This window comes from Myotis davidii, unplaced genomic scaffold, assembly GCF_000327345.1.
Source record: "Myotis davidii unplaced genomic scaffold, ASM32734v1 scaffold238, whole genome shotgun sequence".
Classification (NCBI taxonomy): domain Eukaryota; kingdom Metazoa; phylum Chordata; class Mammalia; order Chiroptera; family Vespertilionidae; genus Myotis; species Myotis davidii.
In genome coordinates this window covers 9,376,038-9,396,721 of record NW_006293779.1, presented here as the reverse complement: position 1 = coordinate 9,396,721, position 20,684 = coordinate 9,376,038, and the positions used below count along the sequence as shown (strand labels likewise).

Below are 20,684 nucleotides of genomic sequence, written 5' to 3'. Positions count from 1 at the left end.
TCAAAAATATAAATCTTTGTTTTACTATGGTTGCAAATATCAAAAAATTTCTATATGTGACATGGCACCAGAATTAAGTTAGGGTTGTTATAATGCTGACACGCTGAGCTCAAAAGGTTCGCCTTCACTGCTATACAGTATTGTTTCGGGATCAACTCTCTGGAATTCTTTTATTCTGAATATTTTTGATCTGCTATTGGTTGAATCCACAGATGCAGAACCCGCAGATGAGAACCAACTGTATATACACTTGCTCTCTCTTCCCCCATCGTGTGTGTGTGTGTGTGTGTGTGTGTGTGTGTGTGTGTATGAGGGAGAGAGAGATAGAGACAGATGGAGACAAACGGGGAGGGGGAGAGGCAAAGCAAATGAGGTTAAATATTAACAGTAATAAACTTGGGTTAAGTGTATATGGTGTTCTATGTACTATTCTTATTCTTGTAACTTTTCTGTGAGTTTGAAGTTATTTCCAAATAAACTGTCAAAAAATAAAGTACAGTCCACCACTGCTCTCTATCCCCCAGCCATGGCACTTCCAATCCCCTTTATCTTGCTTCCACTCTTCTTATCAAGGGAGTGTCACCTTCGGACACACTGATTCATGCATACCTTTATGTTGATTACCATCTCCCCCTTAGCAGATTGAACTCTGGGAGGACTGAGCTTCCTTCGTGCTCTAAGTCTGGAGCGGGTGCAGCAGCAGTGCATGACACACAACAGCGTGAATGGGTTTGGTGAGGGGCACTGGGTTCCGCAAGATGACTGCCTTGTCCTGAACCTCCAAGCGAGTCCTCCTCCCCATGCCAGCTCAGGCCTAGAGGATTCTGTATAAAATTGAAGGAGAGAGCTTCTTGACCTGGGTACACTGGGCATAGAGACAGGGGGCAGAAAAGGCCAGCATGAAGAGAATTAAGTGATAGTCCAACACTAAGTGCTGACACTCCCACCTAAAAACCCAGCCTCTTGTGCTGTTTTGCTTCGATGATGCTGTCCTCAGGCAGGAGATCTGAACTTTTTTTGTCTTTTGAGAAAATGAATGGCTCCAGAGAAAAACATACAGATCACAACATTGGGGAACAGCACCCAACATGTCAGGACACCTGTCCAACATCCTGCAGTGATGCTGACTAGCTCACCAGACTCACTTCCACCCAAAACCTCCCAGGATTTTCACTGCGTCTTTCTTAAATAGAAGCAGATAACGAAGGAATGTCAGGATTTCAGGAAAGCTTCAATTACAGTAGTCAGATTAACACAAACAAAACATGAGCAAAGGGATTCAGATGAATAGAGACAATGCAAGAGTACAGCAAAACTCCAAATATTTGTCGTCCTCAGACAGTGTGAGTGAGCCATGAAATAATAGAAAGGATAACACAAAACGGGAACAAAAAAATAAGAAGTTATCTCAGAAAATATTTGCATGAAGGCCGAAATCCAAAGTTCAATGAGATAAATTCCAAGATATAATTGGGAAAATAACCCACATTTCTCATTGTATACAACCAAAAATTAAAAAAACACACCAAAAAAAACCAAAACAGAGATGGACAATGGAAACCAAAATAAATCCAGAGAATCATTTACGGAGAAAACAAAGAGAGAAAAAAATACTAGAGAAGTTTTCAGTATGTTAGCATGCCAATTTCCAGATGAAAAAGGATAAACAATCCAAAAAATATCATCGTAAAACATAATCATGGGGATAAAGATTCTAAAACTGTCCAGAGGAAAAACAGGTCCCCAAAAGAATACAAAACTCGAACTGGCATACTTCTCAGTGGCAAAGCCTGAAGAACTTGAAGCTAGGCAACAACAGCTGGTAACAGTGGATGCGGGGGTGGGGATGGCAGACCAGCTACTGCAGAGCAATCTTCCTGCCAAGAACATTAGGAAAGCTGGAAAAATTATTTATTTAAAGTGCTTTTGAAAGCATCAAAGGCAGAGGTGATCCGAAAGGCCAAAATTCTAGAGAACAATGGAACTCAGAGAGGTGTGCTGAAATAGCTCATCTTCATTATTGACCGATTTGCGAGCAACAGCTAAAAGAGCAAGAAGCTAAACGGGGTTTCTAGAAGTTTTCTTTGGATCAAATGTCAAAACGTGGGTGCTGGGTGCCCATTGAAAAGAAAGCACCCTGGGCTCTCAGTGGGACCCAGTAAGGGGCCACCCCCAGGCACAGTGATGGACGGGAAGCAGACCCGTCCTCACGGAGGGAGCCTGGTTTCGCCCAGTCCCAAAGGCATTAAAGTCACTGGTCTTTACTATAACTGCTGGTCAACAGCAAAAGCAAATCCGCCCTGGAGGAAGACAGGAGCCTCCTATTGTCAATACAACTTTTCATATATAATGATAGGTATTCAATTAAAAAAACAACCACCTCACCAAGCCGTGATGGTTAATTTTCTGTGTCAATTTGACAGGCCAAGAGTGACAGATATGTGGTCACACACTATTCTGAATGTGTCTGTGAGGGTGTCCTGGATGAGACTAACATCCGAGCTGCGAGGCCAAGCAGAGCAGATTGCCCTCCCAATGCTGGCGGGCCGCACCCAATCAGTGGGAGGCCCAAATAAGCAGAAAAACCGTGAGGGAGAACTCCCTCTACAGCTGCCCCTGACCTGGAAACTGCCTTTTCTTCTGCCTTTGGACTCAAAGGGAAACATCTGCTTTTCCTGGACCTTGGGCTTGACTGTTTTCGCAGTGATGGTGAACCTATGGCACGCGTGTCAGAGGTGACACACAAACTCATTTTTTTGGTTGATTTTTCTTTGTTAAATGGCATTTAAATGTATAAAATAAATATCAAAAATATAAATCTTTCTTTTACTATGGTTGCAAATATCAAAAAATTTCTATATGTGACACGGCACCAGAGTTAAGTTAGGGTTTTTCAAAATGCTGGCACGCCGAGCTCAAAAGGTTCGCCATCACTGGACTAGAGCGTATGCCGCCAGCTCTCCTGGGTCTCCAGGTTACTGACTACAGATCTTGGCACTTGTCAGCTTCTGTAATGGTGTTAGCCACTTCCTTCTAGTCAATTTCTTTCTGTAAATATACACACGTCCCATTGGTTCAGTTTCTCTGGAGAACCCCAACTAGTACAAAACTACACGGGACTTAGATACTAGAATGATTAGACACAATCTTTATTTTTATTTCAAATATGTCATCTCTGAGTTTTTATATTTTAAGAATAAAAAGTAATTGTACTTTTAAAATTATTGACAGTACAAAGGAGAATAAAGTCAGACATAAACTTTAAAATAACTGTAATTAATGTGATCAAATTAAGTAACAAGATGTAGAATTTCAGGAACTGGTAACTATAAAAATAACAAAATGGAAATTCTATGAGCAAAAAAATGAATAACTGAAATTGAGACTGCCATAGATGGGTTTAAAAGCAGTTCATACATAGTTAAAGTGAGAATAAGAATATGTCTAAATTGAAGTAGGGAGAGAAAAAGTTATTGTATGTAAGTTATACCTCAATTTAAAAAAGAAAGCCTCAAAAATTTAATAGGGAAAATCAAATAAATATGCAATGCCTATCATATATAAGAATTATGAGAAAAAGGGTTACAAAGGAAGGATGGTAGAAATAATGGGAAGAATTGGGAAAAGAGCTCGCGAAGGAGTTTGCATTTGAGATGACTGATTTTAAAAGATGGACAGAGGCACCAGTTAGGTGGTGGTAGAAAAAAGCAGAAAGGAAGTGGAAAACAAGAAATAATAATAGTTAGGAGGCAGCACTAGGCATGTCTAGGGCAGAGACAGGGACTGTGACGGAAGGAGACACCATGAGGCCACCTTCCTCAGAGGACCTGGAGAAGAATTCCCCTGGCACCCAGATAATTGGGATCTGTCCCTAAGTTTTTATGAAATAATCATCCATATGACATTGCTGAAGCCCTCAGAGCCTGTCTCCTCTGCACCAGGGCACCAGGAGTCCCAGCATGTTTCTGAGGGTGGTAGGTTATGGAAGAGGCGAGGCTGGGTCTCTAACACTCGGTGTGGCTTACTGCAGAGGCTCCCATAACTCACTGGTGAGGAGATAAATTAAAATTGTTGAGATGGAGCTTCTGAACTTGTTGACAGACTTCATTGATGTGTACTCCCTCTGGATCTGTAGGGCTGACACTGGGAAATGATTTACTGTCTGGTTTCCTAGGGACAAGTTGCCAGAAATAATGCTGGTTTCAATCTCTATCCATTCATCAATATACCTCTCCGAGATCTGATAATCTGGCATTTCCCCAACCAAACCCAATCAGCCTGACCTGGCCTAGAATGCAAGGTCTTAAAGCAGCCACGTTTTATTCTTGTGAAGCATCTTTCACATGGTGCCTGCTAGGCTTTTTCCACTTCAGGGAATTTTTGTGTGGCCTACGATGCATATTGTTCACAGATTTTCCACCCAAGCAAGAAGGGAGGGTGAAACAGCCTCATGCACACTGGGTAACCATATTAGACAGCCCTTTCCTTCCTGAAAGATCACATTCATAGTTTTCATCTCTACAAACTGATAGATCTAAAAAGAATCTTCTCGCTGGCATAAACAATAGCCACCCAAAAAATTTCACAGAATTTTGCTCATCTGTTTCCACTCTCTTCCATGTTTATCTCTTGTCTGTTATGCTCTGTCCACTGAGACTCTATGAATTTGCTCTTCTGTGAACACCCACTTAATTAGCATAACAATGTCTAAATGTAGCAAGGTGCCAGCTATGTTTTCTAGACCTGTATCCATCCAACTGCAAGGGTATTCAAAAAGACAACACCTGCCCTAGATGGTTGGGCTCAGTGGATAGTCAGCCTATGGACTGAAAGGGCATATGCCCGGGTTGTGGGCTCAATCCCTGGGAGGGATTTAATTTAATTCTCTCTCATCATTGATGTTTCTATCTCTCTCTCCCTCTCCCTTCTGCTCTGAAATATCCTATATAATAAAAGAGAAACATGCAAATTAACCATCCCTTTGCTACGCTCAAGCCACGCCCACCAGCCAATGAGGAGTACGCAAATTAATCCGACAAAGATGGTGGGTATTTTGCATACACAGAGCAGAGTGGGAGAGCCGGCAGCTTGGGGGGCGGGGGGGGCGCGGCTCTCTCGGTTGCTCCCTCAGTCACTTCCTTGGGGGGACGTGGCTCCCTCGGTCACTGGACGGAGAGCAGAGCAGGAGAGCCGGAGACCTGAGGGAATGTGGCTCCCTCGGTCGGGGAAAATCCAGAGGGTGGGGAGCACCAGGAATTCTGGGAATAGTTTTGGTGGCAGCCCCAGGACCGGAAGCAGAAGCCCAGAGCGCGGGGAGCACCAGAAATGTTGGGAATCGTAGTTCTGGTGGCATACGGATCTAGACACTAGAGCAAAGTGAGCCTGGAGCAAGTTACTGTTGCAGTTGGGGATGGAGGGAAAGCAAAGGTGAGAGACATAAGTAAAATCAGAGTGCCTAGGAAAAATTAAAGGGAAGATATCCTAAAACTTTCAGGAAATCTCCACCAATGGAGCAAATTGAAAAAAATGCCTCTATTATTCTGTGAGCAACAAACCAAACTGAGTTGGGGGAGTCTCAGACAATTCACTCATATGATTGCAAAGACAGACAGAAATTCCCAGATTGGAGAGGGTGCAGGTTGGGCTGAGGGACACCCCCTCCACCCCCTCCTGCCCAGTGCATGAATTTTCGTGCACTGGGCCCCTAGTATATTTATAAAAGACAACACCTCTGTCTTAGCATGGGCCACCTATTCATATCCCAGAGCCTTTAAAGTCTTTACCTCTATGAACCTCATGATCTGATGAAATGTGAACATGCCTGTATTTAAAAATGTTTTTATTTATTCTAGAGAGAGAGGAAGATCAATGAGAGAGAGACTCATCGATTGGCTGCTTCCCACAAGCCCCCCAGCAGGGATGAACCTGCAACCTGGGCATGGGTCCCAGATGGGAATCAAACCGACAAATCTCAGTACATGGGACAAAGCTCTACCACCTGAGCCATACCAGCCAGGGCTGTGTTTTTTGAATAAGGTCTGCTTCTCTCTAGTGGTAGGATGAATGATGATGCCAATCCCAACCTCCAATTTTGTTATCACATTCAAGTAACAATCATGAGGCAGGTCATCAAAAGGCATGCCTGTCCTATAAATTGAGTAGAACAGGAAGATTAGGTAAGACAGGGGAATAGGCTAGGATGGCTGCTACTGGCAAAAATGCTGCTCCTTACTTAGTGCCACTCCTGGTCTTAATGGTGGGTTTTACTGCAGAGATACCATGAAGTTCACCTGAGCAATTAATTACCCTTGTATTTGTTATCTATCATGGTATAACAGATGATCAAAACTTTCTCCTGAACTAGCTTTCTGCTATGAAGTCATACATCAAATCGTTTTCTTTTTAAATAAAAAAATGCATAATCATTAAATAACTATAATACTGAAGAAATATCTATAATAATAAAAGTGTAATATGCTAATTACACCAGGCAGCCAAACAACCTTCCAGATGAAACCACTGGGGTGGGGGGGCGAGGCAGAAGTGGTTAGGGACAATCAGGCATGCAGTTAGGCAAGCAGTTAGGGGCATCAGGTGGCAGTCGAGTGGTTAGGAGCCATCAGGCAGGCAGACAGGCGAGCAGTTAGGAGCCAGTGGTCCCGGATTGCGAGAGGGATGTCCGACTGCCAATTTAGGCCCGAACCGGCAGGGATCAAGGGATGTCCAACTGCCAGTTTAGGCAGTGGTGTAACAGATGATCAGACATGCCCCAAGGGGTCCCAGATTGTGAGAGGGTTCAGGCTGGGCTAATGGACTCCCTCCCCTGACCCCGTGCACGAATTTCATGCACCGGGCCTCTGAGATATATATATATATATTAGAGAATTAAAGGAAATTTAAAAATTAAATAGAAAAAAAATCACCCCAAAACTCACCATCCAAATACAGCTACTATATTCATTTTGGTAATTTTATTTTCAAACTTTTTAATGTATGTTTTCTTTTGATATATATTCTCTATGTAGCTTCACATCTTTGTTAATATTCTATAATTAACTTTTATGTATTACAGGGCCTTTTGAAAATATTCTATATAATAAAGAGCTAATATGCTAGTTAGCAGCAGAACGACCTTTGGACGAAGCCAGGGCTGCGAGGGCCAAGCCCCTTGCATGAATCTCGTGCATTGGGCCTCTAGTAATGTTAATAATTCACATTCCATACTCTACTTAACCTTCCCTTTCAAGTCAGACTTTAGGATGTTTTCAATTTTTTTGTTACCACAAATAATATTTTCGTACCCGAGTGTTTTCTATCACTAAGATTTTCTTAACATAGATCCCAAAGAAAATAATTAGTAGGTTCAAGGGGTATGAACACATTTTCTAGGAGTTATTTTTTTCTGATAACACATGATCATTGTATAAAGTAGAACCAATGTAGAGTCTCCGCCTCCAATACACCCTTACCTCTAACTCCAGAGATCACCATTATATGCCCCCTGGTGTTTACCTGTTCAGACTTTCTACAGAAGTATACACACACAACACTGAACTTTTCTTTTAAATACTGCAATAGTAGCAGCTCATTTTGATAACTGTCGAGGGACACTCATTAAACATTAGGACGTACTACTATACTTAATAAGTAGACATTAAGTACTACCATATGTTAATTTATTAAGTACTATGTCACAAATGGTGCTACCTACAGAGTATTTGATAGATTTTTATTAGCTAGTTCTTCAGTGAGTTATCTGTTTATGTTCTTTGTACCTTTATCAAAGAAGCTGTTATAATAAGTTAATGTTTTAGCCTCGTGGCTAGGAACATGGACTCTGGAGTCAAACACACGGGTTCAAATCCTAGCAGATGCTTACTTAGCTGTTTAACCTTGAGCAAGTTACTTTTGCCCTTTCTAAGTCAGTTTCCTAATGTACACTATGGAAATAGTTATAGCCCTCCCAGAGTGGTTAAAAGGATTAAATAAGATCCATAAATTATAACTGTAGTAATATAATAATAACCATAGTAAATCAGCTAATAATTCAATCTTTACTTTAAATATCTACAAGAGAATTCAGTATCTTAAATAAATATTTACATCTTGATAAATATAAATAACAGTGCAAAACCAGCAAGTTATCCTTTTTTTCTTATCTTTATTATCTACTCTGATCTAAGCACAGACACTCAGGGACAGGTTTTAAAACGACCCATATAAAATCACAAACTCTTACATCAGATTTTTCTATTACAAATACCTTACTTTAAACCATTTCACATTCTGCTTTAAGAAGCTAGTAGTTATTGAGTTATAAAGGCAATCTGTGGTAGAGTTAGTATGTTAAGTACTCTCGATACTACAGTAATCTTCAAAGACACATTTACTTTTACTTACTTTCACACTTTCCTGAAATTTACAAATACATTAACTTTTATAATTGGAAAGAAAAACCTTTAATTTAAAGGAAGATCCTCCAAACAGACTGTAAAAAGACATTTAAGGACAAAGAAAATCTGATCTGGGCTGTATCAGCTGATATCAAAGCACTGCCATTAACTTTACCAGGTGTGATAATGACATGACAGTTATATAAGAAAAATTCCTTTTAAAAGATGCACACTGAATTACTTAAGGGTGAAATATTTTTGAGGGTTATATTTATTTATGTATTTGTTAATCATTACTGGAGGATGTATTTCCATTGATCTTTTAGAGAGACTGGAAAAGAGAAGGAAAGAGAGAAACATTGATGAGAGAGAAACACAAACCCCGACAAGGGCCCAAACTAGGGAGGAGCCTGCAACCAAGGTACGTGTCCTTAACCACAATTGAACCCAGGACCCTTTGGACAGTAGGCCAATGCTCTACCAATGGAGCCAAACCGGCTAGGGCTATGAGGGATATAATTTACCAGAAAGTATTTAAGAAAAAAATGAGGCAAAAGTAATAAAATATTAGTAGCTCTATTAATCCGGATAATGGATATCTGAAGATTCATTACACACTTATTTTTATTTTTCAGCTGGAAATTTTTCATAATAAAAAATTTAAATGATCCATTAAAAAAGAAGGAGTCTCTTTCCTTTCCATCTAGAGTAGCTTAGATAGCTCTATTTATGCTTCAGTATGATGGGCTACAACCGAATAAACCTTTAAACTCCTTACACACCTTTCCTTGACCAGGCCTGAGTTCCTTATCCTTACAACACACTGGGGCACCATTAGCTAAAGGCCCTCATACAACAGACTAGTTACTTCCATCACGAGAAGAATACTGTGAAAATCTGTTACACTGCCACATATACAGCTACCTCAGTGCCAAAAGACAATAACATGACACCAGAGCTTGCTGGAATGCAGGAGGCCACTGCAAAACACAAGATTGAGAACTTGTGCACAAAAGCTCAGGGCTTAAATCACCTTCTGCTGACATACCTCTGCTACCTTTGCTGTTTAAATATAAGCATAACCAATGGACGCAAGACACTGTCGGAGGGCGGTGAGGGCATGTGCCAGCGGGTAGGGGAGGCAGGGGGAAGGTCAATGGGGGAAAAAAAGAGAGAGATGTACTACTATTTGTAATACTTTAAACAATAAAATTAAATTAAAAAAAAAAGACTTCAAAGAAATGAAAATGAAACCTATGGTCCCATCCAGGTTTGACCGTGGTAACTCAAAGAAATGAGAAAATACGTCTTGGTAGTGCCGTTTCCCTAAACAAGCGGATGTCAGCACCTTCATTCTAGGGGTCGCTGCGCTTGGAGAGAAGGTCATGGGTGGAAAGAGCCAGAATACATGAACTATGGAAAAACCCTCCTTTAAAGGACTTGATTGGCATCCTCCTCCTTCCAAGGGATGATCTAAGGCAGAACTGACATGTTCTGGAAGGATCAGGACAGACTTAACTGTCCACTGATCTCAATATGTCCCATGTTCCAAGCCTTTGGAAAGCCCAGGCTTGGTGGTCCTCAAACTTGAGCATCCAGCGGAATCCCCAGCAGCATTAGTCAAAAACACTGATTGGTGTTCCCAGCCCTAAGGTTTTGGATGCAACAGGTCAGGGTGGGGCCCAATAATCTGCATTTCTAACAAGTTCCCGAGTGACGCTGATGCCACTTTGAGAACTTCTGGCTTAGCCAGCTGCACGAGTGCCTAGTGTCCTCCATTACAGCCTATTCACAACTACTCACAGCTACTCCTGGGCCAGGAAGAGGTGGTGACAGCATGTGTTCAGGCAGTAAATGCAAGGTTTCCCTGGCTAGCAGCCACTGCACTGCATTCGCCCTACCTGTCCCTTTAAACGCACTCACGAACTCCCAGTGTCCTGGACCTGAGAGGATGAGGGGGATTTTCCACATCTGACAGGATCACGGATACACAAATACTCAAGTGGTTCAATATTTAAATCTGAAGAGTGTTCAGAAATTCTCAGATGAAATGCATTAGATAAAGCACTAAGTATTAACATGCATGAAGAATGTTCTATTATAAACCCCTGTTTTCACTTTCTTGCAGCTTTCCAAAAAATTAGCCCTTTGTGGTGAAATTTTCCATGCTTGGTTTCAGCCCAAAGGTGATTTTTTTCCCTCAAACTTTGAGAAAAATATATTAAATCGTTCTCTGAGTTATGAAAAGATGAAAAAAGCCCACACAATTTTTCCACTTTGAAAGCAATTTCAGGATTTTAAAAAACACGCAGATAACTAAAAATGGCTGAAGTTGAAAAGTTGAAACTTTCCATGTGTCTAGTTTTCAGCAAGGCAGTCTCCTGGGTGGTTCAGAAAAGATAATGTGTGTGCACACTCATAAACATAACTATATCTTGAAATAAATCCATAAGTGATTGAATAGCATTTTATCATACTCAATACAAACTTTCCTCAGCATAGGGGATTTATTGTTTTCTGAAATTGAGAGCCTTTCGCAAACCAGAGTGCGTAGTTGTTGATTACCCGATCCTGTGGTTTCCACACGCCAGGGGTCACTAATGGGCCACATGGACACAACTGTGGAACTACTATGCACTGTTCTGCAGAATACTCCAGTTCCCTTCACACCGTATCTCCCCTCTGCCCCCAGCTCAATTCTAGGATTCTGAGCACTGTCTTCTGAGTTCAATCTCTGCCCTTGGCCCATGCCTCGACACCAACTCCTTTTATCCTCTCTACTCCAGATCACTCTCACATGTTCACATTTCTCCCTGAAAGCATCCCCTACTTCCCACTGAATTTCTCCCCCACCTCCACCCCTTGTATTTGAAGAACTCAAATATTAAAGAACAACAGTAGAAATCTTATGGTTAGGCCAAATAGATTTGTCAGGGTAACTTATTGAAGCCATCTATAACCATAACCCTCCTACCTAACACTCCACCTAAAAGCAGAGAATGGTGGGTTAGGAAACAGAGTGCAGAGTCTCAGTTCTGCCATTTACTAGCTGACTGGCACGTGGGTTAGACACATAACTCCATGGAGCTTCAGTCTCCTTATCTGTGAAGTGGGAAAATTAGGTTATTAAATGACCTTGTTACATGTGAACATGTTTTTGCAAATTTCAAATGAATGTTGGTTATAATGGTTAGTAATGGCATTGCATCAAATTTAAAAACTGTTTTAGATTTCTAGATTCAAATGAAGAACCAAGTATAAGGTGAAAAAACACTTTTGCAAGGATGCAGTCAAAGATTAAGAAAAATTCAATTTTCCCAGTTTTCAAGTGTGCTTAAAAGACAAACAAAGGAAATCCACTCCAACAAACGTTCCAACATCTCTCTCTGCATTGGCGACTTGCCTCGGCATATGTTAAATTATCTCCCACTTAAGGACAAACATATTCTTTTGACCAGCTTCTCCCTTGTCATTTTGTCTTCTCTTCATTACTGCCAATTCCTGGATAACTACCCATTTATCACCTGTGACTTCCTCTCATTATTTCACTAAAAATGCTCTCTTTGAGGTCATCATCAGTGACCTTCCAATGACTAATACCAGAGGCCTCAAGGTCCCTTTCTCTTTACCTTTGTTACACTCAACTCTGCAACCTATTGCTACGTAACATGCTATCCCCCAACTTATGGTTTAAAACCACTGATGATTATTCTTTCTAATTTTGTGGGGTCGAGAATTCAAACATGGCTCAGCTGGACTTCCGCCCCACATGGCTCACTCCCATGGCTGTACTAGTAGCAGATGGATAGGCTGGAAGGTCCAAGGTTTCACTCACGGGAGTGCCTCCTGATCTGCTGGACTTCTTACATGGCAGCTGGCTTCTAAGAGGGAGGAAACAGAAGCTCCCCGTACCCGAGGCTTGGAAGTACCAGACATCACTTGCACTGCATCCCATTAGTGAACCCTCGTCAGTCACATGTCCAGCCCAAGTTCAAAGGGGAAGGAAAAGAGACTTCGCCCCTGGAGAGAGAAATGGCAAAGAATCGTGGCCATCTAATCTCCCACAGAGCCACAACTCTCTTGACATGTTCTTTCTCTTCTCTTAGCTTTTGTGGTATATTCTAATCTATTCCTTTTTTTTCTTTTTTTTTACAATGACCCGCAGAAAGATATATATTCTATATTTGTAATCTAGGACATCAACACACACTCCTAAGAAGTGAAACAAAAGTTTCACAATACCTACCTTTATTATAACCCCACACACTCTAATGTTTTCTATTCTTAGTTACAATATATATATATATAATTTTTTTTTCAAATGCTGTTTTGTTTGCAAACATATGCTTCTCTCCTCTGAAGAGGAAAAGACTTTGCAGCCCATTGGTGGCAGACTTGGTCATGGAAGTTGCTCCATCCAATGCAGTGTGAGGAGTGACAAAGTCACTTCCAAGCAGAAGTTTTAAAACACAGTGTGTGGTTCACTGTTTCCTTTTTTATCCTCTGCCATGAGACTGGAATATTCCAGAGAGAAGTTACTCCATCAGTGTGGATTCTGGAATAAGAGTGCATGGAGAGAACTACCTGGGGCAGCCTACCCTCAAAAGACTTGTATCATGAGCAATAAATGAATCTTCATTGTTAAAAGCCACTGTGTAACTGCAGTGTAGTCCTCCCTGTCTTGACTGATCGCTGGTTGCAACCCACTGAGCTGATTTCAGGAGCCACCAATGGACTGCAGCCAATAGTCTGGAAAATTATGATACCTTTTGCCTTTTCCTCTTCTTTAGACTCCTTGCCACCAAATAGTCATTCCCCTACTATGCATCTAGGACCTGTTTCTTTTGTCTCTTAACAACTTCCCTTGGCAAATCCCATATGCTGTCTTATTTCTCATCTGGATTAGTGAACTCGCCTATCACTTGGTTGTTCACTTTTTATTCTACACTCTCTTCCCATTTCATTCTTCTTTTTGAGTAGCGATTACTTTACCTGATGTGGGACTATCATCATCACTAGTCCTTCAGTCACTCCTTGCTGTTCAGAAAGTAGAGTCCAAAGCCCGTAGCCCAAACTCTCTGGTCTTTGCACTTCTATGGGCCTAGGTTCTCACCGCCCCCACACCCATTGTGTACACTATGCTGCATCCCAATCAGACCATTCACTGCTCTCTTCATGTGCCCAGTGATACAAACCATTTCTCCTTTTTCATACTGCTTCCACTTCTTACAATGCATAGCAACTCCCTATCACCAAAATACCAAATTCTCTCATTCTACTCTGACCCGTCCTTCTCCAGTTCAAGCACCTTTGTCATCACACTTTGTCTGATTTTCCCAACTGACAGCCACCTCTCTCTTTAAAACACTCAGAGCCTATGGTACTTCCTCATTTACTATATATACTTTTTTATTGCTATTTAGAGAGAGGAAAGGAGAGGGATAAAGAGAAACATTGATGAGAGAGAAACATTGATTGGCTGCCTACTGCACACCCCCTTCTGGGGATCCAGCCCACAACCCGGGCATGTGCCCTGACTGGGAATGGAACCAGTGACCTCCTGGTTCATGGGTCAATGCTCAACCACTGAGCCACACTAGCCAGGCTGCCTTCCATTTCTTATCACTTAATATAGAGAAAGGACTCTGACAACAGTATTTTGACAAGTAAATTACTTCTTACTCTCCGCCCTCTCTCCCAGCTTAGTGAAGCTATCTGAATGTTCTCAGGAGCATCTCTAACTTTGTAGACGTGAAGGTCCATCGGAACAGTGAAGCACACATTCTCAATCATCTCATTATTTGCAGAATATCTGAACTTACAATTTTTCCCTTATGTAGATGGTATGCACTCTTGAGTCAGCACCTATGTGCTATCCTAACCCTTTCAGTACAGTTTTCCAAGCTTCTCGGCTGTGCTTGTTGTGTACTTTGAGTCCCTAAACTTGTGAGTATCTAAGAACACGAGCGGGGGTTCCCCAAAGAAACAAAAGACAAAAAAGTTCTGAACAATGACAAATCCATGTACTAATTTTGTCCATTTTACACATATATCTTCATTTAAGACCTGTTCATTCTTATTTGAGACAAAATTCTGTTATCTATTTCCTTTACCCACAGCAAACTAGTAGCAACAAATTCTAAGTAGGAAACAGAAGTGGCACCTAACACTAAGGGAGGAGACAGAAAAACTGTAAAATAAACAGACATGAGAAATATATATTTTTAAAAAGCACTTTCAGAGAAGAAATTTCAGGACATAGGAAAAATCCATTTGGTTGTATTTTACTGTGTAGTATAATCACACTATCAAAATGATGTCCTTGAATCACGAATTCCTCCATAATTAATATGCTTGTTGAAGAAGGCAGGTCAGTAAGTAATATATTTTAGACAAATTTTTATCTAATTTGATAAAATAGTAAGGTGGTTAAAGGAGTGGGTTTAAGTAATATGGAAATTTCATTTAGAGAGCAGATATTTTTGTCAACAAAGGAAGCTCTATGTTATTGTGCTTCCTTCTCCCCAAAGGAAAGCCAAATAATATTAAAAAATTAAGTTTTGAAGGATCTGATACCTCTGGAAGGAGAGGACGTAGTATCATTAAATATTATATAAGTTCTTAGAGGAAAATAAAAGTGAAATGATTGAAGTTCACATCATGACTCAGTGCCGAACTCAGCTCAGAATCAAGGGCTTTTAACTCCCAACCTTGAAATTTATAAGAACAATTTATTGGCAAAATCAGATGGTCCATTTTAAACATATGAAGGATTGATCTTGAGAGACAGAAGATTCTAGGTAGAGGGATAGGACACCTACTTCTTTGTTTCTATGTTACCTCCTTAGCCCCGCCCCAACTGCTAGAGTAATCTTCATGGGGTCTCTCATTCCTGGAGACAAACGTGATGAGTCACATGAGCACACTCCGGGAACAGCTGTAGGCTCTGGTACCCCAAGGTTGAAAGAACTATCAAATGGCTTCCTAGACTCTCTGTACCCACAGCTACTATAACAGGCCCCACCCTGGAGTCAGACAGAGCCAAGGCTGAGTCCTGGCAAGGCACTTTACTCACAGTTCCCATCTATAAAATGAAAGATGGGACCACTAGACCGTCTCTAAAGCCCATCTCAGTGCTAAGATCCTATGAGTCTAAAATCGTGTTTATTATTGTAAGTCATGACAGCTACTATTTGACAGCCCTCTAATTACCTAGTTTCTCGCGCTCTTTTAAAATCCTTCCTTCTGAACTTTACTGTCAAAGCATATGAAGAATTTCTATAATTCTATGTATCAAATTTGCTTAAAGAAAAAAATACTTTAATGCCAGGTTTTTAAAAGAGCTATTTTTTTTTTAGTATTTTAAAATATAGGTCAGACTATGTTAAAAATGTGCAATAATTCTCTAATAATGATTTTAAGACCAAAGTTTCCTATAATTAGTTACAAAAATATGGTAAAGAACTGAACCAAAATAAAACCAAGCAAACCAGCTACTAAACTACACATATGTCCTTAAAATCTTATGGGAGTCAAATATTCCAGTAAAAATAACAGAAGAGATGGAAACACAAGTTTCTTATTATCACACTTCATATGTTATAAAACATAACAGTTAACTTATTTTTGGCAAAATGATTAGGGATTGCAACACTGGCTTACACAAACTTATTTGATTGTCAAATGCATCTTAAATGGAGCATGTCATGCTAACTTCAGGCATGCAGGCACGGTGCCGTCGTAGAGTAGCCTAGAGACACTGAAATTTCAACACTTCGGCAGGGATCATACCACCAAAATTAACTGGGCCAGGTGTCTAAAGAGGGGTGGGGGGGTGGACTTCAACAATGTAGCTAATTGAAACCAGATAAAGCTTTTGAATAACAACAAAAAAAATCATACAGATGGTCACCCTCCACCCCGGGTGACCTTTATGGACAATTTATTGCACGAGTTATTTTCTAAAATACACCCTTCTTAAGAAAACACAGTTTCACATGTCTCTCTGAAAACTCTATAATCACAGCGTGAGTTATGTGTCCACAAACAGACTAGGTTAAGCTCGTGTTTTCTCTTCCTTTTCCCTTTTCCCTACGATTCCTACAAGGGCAAGAGCACCTGAAGGTGGAGCAAGAATCAGAAAGTCCTAAAGCTGAACAAGTCCTAGGAAGCTACACTGACCTTCAGGTGCCTTGTACTTCTTCCCCGACAGACATTGTGAACGAGAGTCAAAAAGGGAGGTGGGTTCCGAACAAATGTGTAGAACAACTCTTCTCACAGATGCATGAGAGAGATGATGCACTACATGCAGAATGGGTGTGGAGCGAACAGACAAAACCTCCAAGAACAGATCTGTGATTAAGTCAATAAACTGAGGGACACAGAAGTGAGTATTTTCTTCCCAGTGTTTATACAATAGTGTACTGCTCATCAAGGCTCTCCAGAGAAACGGAAGCAATAGAAGATACGTGGGGATGTATTATATATATGGAGACTTAGTGGCGGGCGGGGCTCATGCAATTAGCCAATCTGCCCTCTGCAAGCTGAGAAGCAGGAAAGCCAGTGGTGTAATCAGGCTTCAGAACTGGGGGTGCCATCGGTGTGAGCCCTGGAGTCTGAAGGCTTGAGACCCAGTGACCTAGGGCAGGAGAAGATGGATGTCCTAGCTCAAGAAGTGAGAGAGAAAGAATTCACCCTTCCTCAGTTTTTGTTCTCTTTTGGCCCTCAAAGGATTGCAGATGCTAGACCACAGGGAGAGGATCTGCCTTCTGTTCTGTCTACTGGTGCAAACAGTAACCACTCCTGGAAACGTCCTCACAAACTCACAAGTATGTTCACCAGCTATCTGGGTGTCCTTATCCCAGTCAGTTAACACATAAAATTAGCCATCACAAACAGTAATGCTATTATTATTTTAAATGTGCAAGTACTCTCTTAAAAATGTTTTTAAAGCTTTAAAAACACCCAGAACAACTAATAACGAAAATTTTATTTCGTATCAATTTGCTACATTTCACTTGACAGGACCAAGTCACTTCCTAGACTGGGAAATAAATTATGTGTGTGTTTCTACATGCTTGATTGTACACCACACCAGTGAAATCCTAACTGTAGGAGTGGTGAGACACTGCCCCCAGGGATCCTTTCCTTGAATGTTCATGCTCTCGTGTAATCCGCTCCTCTTCGGTGGGGGCTGGACCTAGTGGTTTGCTTCTAACAAACAGAAAGCCGTAAAGGTAATGAGACTATCATTTCTGTAACTAGGTTACAGTTGTGACTTCCATCTTGCCAGCAGACTCCTTCTCTGGCTCTTCTCCCACACTTGCTCTTCCCATGCATTAAGGAACTGACGGTGGCATCCAGTTCATCCAGGGATGAACCAAGACCCTCAGTGTAACAACCTTCAAGGAACTGAGTCCTGCCAACAACCATGCAAATGAGCTTGTAAGCAACTCCTTCTCAACTCGATTTTTCAGATGAGACCTTTTGATTAAAGACTTATGAAAGGCCCTCGAGAAGAGGACCCAGATAAATCATGGTCGGGTCCTAGACGCACAGAAACTGTGAGAAAATTAACATATTTTGTTTTACATTGTTAAGTTTTTGGAGCAGTTTGTTACACAGCAGTAGATAACTAACTTAGCAGTTAACCTAGTGACGGAGGTAATAATCCACAGTCATTTCCATAATAGTCACTAACACCTACAGCAAACTTTTAACTTCTAGGCACCCTTTCTAATTCGTTATATAATTCCTCAAAAAATCCTTTGAAGGGCATATTACCCCCACTTTATAGATGAAGAATAGAGGTACAGAGAGACTCAATAAATTGTCCAAAGTCACCCTGACAAAAGATGACAAAGCAAGTATTTGTGGATATATCTGAACTTCGGTGTTGTGCCAGGGCTCACTGCAATTGTGCAAACAGGACCACTGAGTGACAGGGCTTGTGAAGATGGTAACCTCTTTTTTTCTTTTTCTTTTTTTAAAAATATTTTTATTGATTTTTTTTTACAGAGAAGAAGGGAGAGGGATATAGAGTTAGACACATCGATGAGAGAGAAACATCGATCAGCTGCCTCCTGCACACCCCCCACTGGGGATGTGCCTGCAACCAAGGTACATGCCCTTGACTAGAATTGAACCTGGGACCCTTCAGTCCGCAGGCCGACGCTCCATCCACTGAGCCAAACAAGTCAGGGCAAAGATGGTAACCTCTTGCCCTAGCCGGCTTGGCTCAGTGGATAAAACGTCAGCCTGAGAACTGAAGGGTCCCAGGTTCGATTCCGGCCAAGGGCACATGCCTGGGTTGCGGGCTCGATCCCCAGTAGGGGGTGTGCAGGAGGCAGCCAATCAATGATTCTCTCTCATCATTGATATTTCTCTCTCTCTTCTTCTCCCTTCCTCTCTGAAATCAATAAAGAAATATATATTTTTAAAAAAAATAAAAGATGGTAACCTCCTGACATAGAGGAGAGTCTGGAGGCACAGAAGAGAGCAGAAGCCATGCAAAAGGAAGGAATCACTTCCTACCTTGCCTCCTGATGACCAGGCTCAATGGCACTCATGTTCTCACACACCCTACAGCTACTTAGCAGTTATCACACCCATGGCTTAGTCTGTCTCCTCCTTCAGACTTCAGACTCTCTTACCTCAAAGACTGCCTCATTTATTGGGAAGTTCTCAAACCACAGCACGAGGTCTGATATATGGCAAGTATTTAATACTAGAGGCCCGATGCATGGAATTCATGCAAGAGTAGGCCTTCCTTCCCCCAGGTGCCGGCACCGGCTTCCCTCTGGCACCCGGGACCCAGGCTTCCCTCACAGCCCCTGCTTTGTCTGGAAGGTTGTCCAGTCTAATTAGCATATTACCCATTTATTATTATAGATGTTTTTTGAATGAAAAAATAATTTATGTTGTGAATCGCACCCATTCAATGGGTTATTTCAATGGTATGTGTTACTGAAAGTATGAAGTTTTGTTTTGAAGTCTCTTGTAGTTTCACTATCTCCTGAGCACTTTCAATAGGTCATTGTGTCTCCAGTGTCTCTGGCACATAGTGGCACCTAATTAGTATTTATGAATAAATGAATCAATGGATGAATGAATCAATAAGTGTCTCAAAAAGCCTGCCAAGCTATAAAACTGATAAGAATTCATACTTGGGCCTAAATAAATTAAGATTTTGTGTTTCATAAAGACAGCTGTTTTCTTATCAATGATGATGATACATTTTCTTCCTTTTATAAAGAGGCACGAACATTTGCAATCTCTCCCACATAAAGACAGATTCTTGTCTAAGTCTTACCTAGTGACCGCTCTTAAATATTCCTTCATAAAAGACAACAAGTTACATGCAACTAAAGAATTCCAGATAACCCTAGATTAAAAGGCATTCAGTTGGAAAATTCCTACCTCCTTCAGCATTATTTTTTCAAACATGGAAATAGCATGACCATACACTTGCACAGGCCCACAGCAACATGGGGAAAAGGATGAAGGCAGCTGCCAAGTATCCTCTCTCTGTTCCATTTGTCAATTAAACAAGAGACACGAGGACAAAGGAAAGCCGAGGGGATCTGCGCAAGTGCACAGCCGGGAGCCCACAGCCGCCTCCTGGGGCACACTTACCGGGAGCTCGGGCGCGTGCTTCAAAATCTGAAGGGCAAAATAGCTGCCTATTGAATGGCCAATGACCACCAGCTTGGTTTCCTTTGGTACATGAGTTCTCAGGAAAGCGACTTTGTGTTCTACTTGACCACGGAGCCCATAGATGTCCTTAATTTCTTGAGCATTTGGATCTAAAACCAAAAATATAAGCATGTTTTTTATTCAATAAGTAAAAGTAATAAATTCATTGGGGAAAATATTTTTAAAATAACAGTAATAGTAACAGTAATTACCAATTATGTGATGCCAGCAGTGTGCTAGCTAGCATGTTAGGCACTACTTAGATGACCTCAGCAACAACCCCGGACAGGAAGTGTCAGTATGTTCATTTTACAGAAGCTCACAGACATCAGGTGATAGAATGACAGACACATACTTACTAAGTAAGAGGGGGAAGACTCAAACCAGGTCTCTCTCTTCTCACAGTCCATGAATTTTCAAATATTCCGAGACTATTCAAATATTCCATGGCTATTTCATAAATATTCAAATATCCCTACACTACTGTTCGTTCAGGCCAATGGATCTCAGAACCCTCTGCAGGGTTTGTTATAACATTGACTGCTGGGCCACCACAGAGTCCCTGATCCAACAGGTCTGGGCTGGAGCCTGGGAATC

General features: G+C 41.2%; 1 protein-coding gene across 2 annotated transcripts in view; it reads right to left on the bottom strand.

Annotated features, from left to right (window-relative positions):
• Positions 1-20,219, bottom strand: part of LDAH (lipid droplet associated hydrolase) — a 62,372-nt gene extending 42,153 nt beyond the window's left edge. Inside the window, exon 1 of one of the 2 annotated variants that reach the window (XM_006767542.2) lies at positions 20,028-20,219. In XM_006767542.2, the coding sequence (XP_006767605.1) occupies positions 20,028-20,219 (192 nt within the window). Of the gene's footprint in view, positions 1-609; positions 817-20,027 lie in introns of those variants that run through there. The other variant, XM_015566397.1, reaches the window with a different exon arrangement.
• Positions 20,220-20,684: the final 465 nt, after the last annotated feature.